This window comes from Eimeria tenella, genomic scaffold (genome assembly GCF_000499545.2).
Source record: "Eimeria tenella Houghton genomic scaffold, Eth_scaff731, whole genome shotgun sequence".
In the NCBI taxonomy this organism is placed as follows: Eukaryota; Apicomplexa; class Conoidasida; order Eucoccidiorida; family Eimeriidae; genus Eimeria; species Eimeria tenella.
Window position 1 is genome coordinate 1 of NW_013545849.1, and position 5,576 is coordinate 5,576.

The following is a 5,576-nucleotide window of genomic DNA, read 5'->3' on the forward strand; positions in this document are numbered from 1 at the left end:
CAGCAGCAGCAGCAGCAGCAGCAGCAAAGGCTCCACGCATCTCTGCGTTGAAGCTTATACGGCACTTGCTGCAGTTGCTGCCGCACACAGCCACAGATACTCTTTTGCTGCTGCTGTCAGAAGCAAACCGTTTAGTGCAGCAGCTGCAGGTGCCTTCGCAGCTGCAGCAGCAGCTACAGCAGCAGCAAGAGCAGCAAGCCAAGGCGCGAAGCTCTTCATCTCGCCGTGCAGGTTTGCGGCCCCGTGCAGCAGCAGCAGCTGCAGCAGCTGCAGCAGAGGCAGACACTACAGCAGAGAACGAGCTGCATGCGTTTGCTGCTGCCCTTGGAGCTTGGATTAATGAAAACTGGCACAGGGCCGGCGCGGCGCTGCAGCAGCTGCTGCTGCCACTTGTTGAGGCTCTGGGGCTGCAGCAGCTGCTGCTGCACACGCTGGAGCGCCGAGCATTCTCTGGGCAGCAGAACGCAAACAAGAATCAGCAGCAGCAGCAGCAGCAGCAGAAGATGGTGCAGCCCGCTGCTGCTCCTGCTGCAATGTCGCGCATGAATGCAGCGAGGCAGCAGCTCCTGCTGCTGCTGCGGTGGAGACGGCGCTTGGGGCTACAGCGGGCTGGAGTGCTGTTTGCTGCTGTTGCGTCTGAGCTGCTGCTGCTTCCCGAAAGTGAAAGAGCAGCAGCAGCAGCAGATCTGCTGCTGGCCTTGAGGCGCCTGCAGCCTGATGAGCGTGAAGCTGCTGCTGCGGCGGCGCTCGAAGCAGCGGAAGCTTGGCGCAGCAGCGGCAGCAGCAGCAGCTTCTCCGCAAGCGGCAGCAGCAGCAGCAGCAGAAGCAGCAGTTCCAGCAGCAGCACCGATGAAAAGGCGAATGTGAGGCCTTCAGCTGTGCTGCTGCAGCGGCTGCTGCAGGACCTCGCTGCTGCTGTCAGACAAGAGCCGCAGCAACAGGGCCAGCAGCAGACGCTCTGGGCTTTGCTGGACCTGAAGACAGCAGCTCGTGCTGCAGCTGCTGCGGGGGACTTGTTGCAGCAGCAGCAGCAGCAGCAGCACAAAGCGGAGCATGCAGCAGAGCTGCTGCAGCCGGCAGTTTCTCGGATACTGCACGACATCAGAGCTGCAGATAAATCCCCTGATGTCTCGGAATCTGCTGCTGCTGCTGCTGCTGCAGCTGCGAACAACTCCTCACATTCAGCGCTGACAGCCGCTGCTGCATGCAAAGCAGATGCGGCGTCTCCTGCAGCACTGGCTGCTGCTGCTGCAGCGCTGCTGCGTCTCAGACATTTGCTGCCTCAGCAGGAGGGAGCAACAGCGACAGCTGCAGCACGGCAGCTGCTGCTGCAACTGTGCAGCAGCGCCTCACTAAGGCAGCAGCAAACGCAGCGAATGGAGCAGCAGCAGGCTGTGGGGCGGGCTAGCTTGACAGCGGCGCTGCTCCGTGCGCTGCTGCAGCTGCTGCAGCGGCAGAGCAGCGCTGCTGCAGCACCAGAGTCCGCGCTTCTGTCTCCCGAAAGCAGTACCATTTTTTCTGCTGCAGCAAAGCTGCTGCACTCAGTGCGACGCTGTCTCCATTTGCTGCCTCAGGGCCCTGCTGTGTCTATAGCGCAGGAAGCAGCTAATGTGGCTTTGCCAGCAGCTGCTGCAGTGGCTGCAGTGAGGCCTGCTGCAGCTGCTGCTGCAGCAGCAGCTGACGAAGCGCAGGAGACTCTGGCTGCTGCTGCAGCATTGCTGCAAACTTGCTGCAGCAGAATGCACCTACCGTCCACTGGAGAAGCAGCTGCTGCTGCTGCTGCGGGACCACTGGGCAAGCTGTCTGCTGCTTTGGAGAGGCTTCGGCCCGTTGCAGCAGCAGCAGCAGCAGCAGATATCTCAGCACTGGCCCGCCCCTTGGAAGACATTGATGCAGCGCGCAGCTCCTTAGCTGCTGCCACTGAGGCGCTGGCGCGGAGTCCCGCTGGCGCCGAAGCAGCAGCAGCAGCAGCAGCAGCTGCTGCTTCTGCCGCGGTTGCTGTTTCTTGTCCAGAAGAAGCAGACACGCGCGGTGACTTCATGCCACCCGGTGCTGCTGCTGCTGCTTGTGCTGCTGCTTCTGCTGCTGTTTCTGCGCAAGCGAAAACTCTGTGGACAGCAGCAACGCATGCGTTGCTGCAGCAGGCAGCTCCATTGGCAGCAGCAGACTTGCTGCAGTGGTCGGGTGCTGCTGCGTCTGGCAGCAGCACAGGTTTGCTGCAGCAGCGCTTCGAAGTTGCCGGAAGAGCTTCAGCTGCAACAGCTTCATCTGCAGCAGCAACAGGGAAGCCAGAGGAGACTGCTGCTGCTGCTGCTGCTTGGCTAAGGCTGCAGCGAGCGCTGCGGCTGTGGGAGAGCAAGTCAGCTCCTCGAATTGCTGCAGCAGCCAGCCTCATTAGCAGCACTCGCTTTGCTGCCGCTGCTGCAGCAAAAGTGGCAGGCAAGACGGGGACTGAAGCTGCGTCTGCAGAGCCGCCAGCAGCAGCAGCACCAGCAGCAGCAGCAGCAGCAGCAGTAACAGCGAAAGCGACTGGGGGCTTCAGGAAGTCGCTTAGCAATGAGGTTGTGCTACTGTGGCTAGCTGCGGAGCTCCTAGCAGCAGAAACGGAGCAGCAACAGCAGCAGCAGCAGCAGCAGCAGGGCGTCCAACAACTAGACACTGAGCTAGCTTCCAGTCGCATGCAGCTGCTGCGGGGCCTTCTATCGGCGGCGCGTGCTGCAGCACCAAAGTGAGCAGCAAAGGCAGCAGCAGTCGGTGCTGCATAAGTTGCTGCTGCGTCTGGCTGCAGCAGCTGCTGCTACTGCAGCGGCTGCAACAGATGGCAGTGCTGCGCCAGCCCTGCTTTGTTTTTGGTGCTGCTGTTTTGTGGCTGCTGCAGCAAGAGAACAGCAGCTGCTAGTGTCGGGCACCGGCTGTCGCTGCTGCTGCTGCTTCTAACAGCAGCAAATCGTCTTGGCGCATTTGACGCACTGCATTGGCAGTCGCTGCAGCAGCAGCAGCAGCAGCAGCAGCAATACTCAGCAATAGAGGAAGAGGCGCGGCTCCAGCGAGATTTGTTTCAGGTATTTCTTTGAGTTAGGAGCGTGTGTTTGCTGCTGCTGCGCTGCGGTTGCTGCGCAGCAGCTGCTGCATGACTGCTGCTGCCAGCACAAGGCATGGAGCTGCTGCTGCTGCTGCTGCTGCTCTCGGGTTTTCTGTACAGGTGCTGCTACCTTCTCTATCTGAGGGCTTTGGCTTGCTGGCATCTACAGAGCAGCCCAGCGACGCAGCAGCAGCAGCAGCAGCAGCAGCGGCAGCAGCGCAAACCTTGCATTTGCTGCGGCAGGCCCGCGCTACACACGAGCCGCTGCTGCTGCAGTTAGCAGCAACAATTGACAGAGCAACAGCAGCAGCAGGTGCAGCAGCACCTACAGCGCTGCAGCCAGATTCTAGGGCTGCCCTAGAAAGAGCTTTGCTGCTGCTGTCTGATGCTGCATGCAACCAGGAGAGGGGTCGGGGCCTCACCGCAGTAGCTGCTGCTGCGCTGCGCCTTGCTGCAGTGCTGCAGCAGCAGCAGCAGCCGCTGCCGCATATACTCCGTGTGCTGCGCCTCGCCCTCACGGCAGCTTTTGGCCCAAACTCTCCAGCGCAGGAGCAACAGCTGCAACAGCAGCAGCAGCAAGAGGTGCAGCAGCAGCAGCAAGTTCAGGTTCGAGGGTGGGACTCAGAGGCTGATGCCGCCTACCGAGAACTGCTGCAGCAGGCAGCTGCAGCAGCAGAGCCCATGCTGCAGCAGCTGCATGCAGCAGCAGCACGCGCTGCAGCAGATGCCCTCGGGACGGAGCTGCGGCGGCTGCAAGGGCGTGGGCTGTCGGTGCTCGGTGTGCTGGACTGCCTTAACAAGGTAATTTTGCTGCTGCTGCTGCTGCTGCTTCCGCTACTGCTGCTGCTGCTGCTGCTTCTGCTACTGCTTTTGCTGCTGCACACCGGCACGTCAGCATGCATGGGTTTCTTGTCTGCGGCTTTTGCAGCTCCGTTTGGTGCACTGCAGCAGCCCGAGCATGCCAACGGAGCAGCAGCAGCAGCAGCAGCAGGGCCTGCTGCACCGTGCTGCTGCTGCTGCTGCCGCATCGTGCTGCAGCAAACTAGCTGCTGCGGGAGACTGGCGTTTGCTGCTGAGCCAAGCGTCTGCTCTCTTGGGAAACGCGAGCCACCAGCTGTCTCCTTTGCACCAAGTCCGTCTGCTGCTGCTGCTCTTGCTGCAGCAAGCTGCAGCAAGCTGCTGCAGCCGTTGCAGCTGTTGCAGCTGCAGCTGTGACTGCTGGCTGCTGCAGCACCAACTCTAGCTGCAGTTGTAGTTGCTGCTGGAGCCGCATGTGGCGGTTGCTGCTGCAGTTGCTGCTGCTGCAGTTGCTGCTGCTGCGTCGAATGGTGTGTCTGCTGCTGCAGGAGGTTAGCCGCACACTAACGGCCCTAAAGCTTCCCCATGCAAACGAAGTCTGGACAGCAGAGGGCTTGCTGCTGGATTTGCTGCTGCAGCGGCAAGTCCAGCAGCAGCAGCAGCAGGGACAAGAGGTGGCGGTAGAAGCAGACGGTCCTGTGCACTTCGTCTGGCGCTGCCCGGCAGCACCTACGCAGCGGGCGAAGCCGCAGCAGCAGCAGCAGCAACAGCAGCAGCAGCAGCAGCAGCAATATGGGTTGACAGCCCTAACAGCACTTAAGAGGGATTTGCTGCTGCACTGCAGCATTCCGTTCGTTACAGTAGACACCTGGCGCTGGGCAGCGCTGGACGATGGAAGGGAGAAGCAGCAGTTCGTGCTGCAGCTGCTGCAGCAGCAGCAGCTGCAGCAGCGGCAGCTGCAGCAGCAGCAAGCGCAGGCTACGCAGTCGCTTGAGTAGCTGCTGCTTGCTGCTTCCGCAGCAGCAGCAGCTGCTGTTGCTCCTGCAGCAGCTGCTGCAAACTACCAAAAACTAATAAGATTTTAGAGGGTAGCTTCCGCTGCAGCTGCTGCGGCGAGTCACTACCTCAAAAAGAGAGCAGCAGCAACAGCAGCAGCAGCAGCAGCTGCTGCTGCTGCTGCTTTAGATTTAGATAGCGCCAAATCTACTTGCAGAAGCCTCTCTGAAAATGTAGAGCAGCAGCGCCGTTTCAATCCTTTGCAGCGGCAGCATCAGCAGCTGCTGCTGCTGTTGCTGCTGCTGCCATTTTTGCTGCTGCTGCTGCTGCGTCTGCCTTTTCTTTTCGCGTGGGAAGTCTTCGGGTGACTTTAAGCTGCTGCTTCATCAGCCGCTCCTGCTGCTCCCATTCTTCCTGTTCCTGCAGCTGCTGCTGCAGCTGTTCCTGCAGCTGCTGCAGCTGCTGCTGCATCTCGGGGCTCATCTGCTGGCGCAGCTGCTGCTGCAGCTGCGTCGCCTCCTGGAGGAACGCTTCCTGCTGCTGCTGCTGCAGCAGCTGCTGCTGCTGCCGCTGCTGCTGCGTCCCCGTGTTGCCTCCTCTTTCAGCTCTTATTGTCAGCAGCTGCCGCAGCAAACGTCTTGCATGCACCAGCTGGTGCTGCTTCGCCAGCCCCGCCCGCCGCAGCAGCCGCAGGTGCCCC

At 61.0% G+C, this 5,576-nt stretch overlaps 1 protein-coding gene across 1 annotated transcript; it reads left to right on the forward strand.

Moving 5' to 3' along the window:
- Positions 1 to 9: 9 nt before the first annotated feature.
- ETH_00002385 (uncharacterized protein) lies at positions 10 to 4,878 on the forward strand (the record flags this gene model as incomplete). Its single annotated transcript, XM_013380580.1, has 5 exons — positions 10 to 2,728; positions 2,879 to 3,062; positions 3,203 to 3,883; positions 4,011 to 4,214; positions 4,429 to 4,878. Coding segments are annotated over 5 exons (4,238 nt in total), but the record flags the coding sequence as incomplete, so codon positions are not given.
- Positions 4,879 to 5,576: the final 698 nt, after the last annotated feature.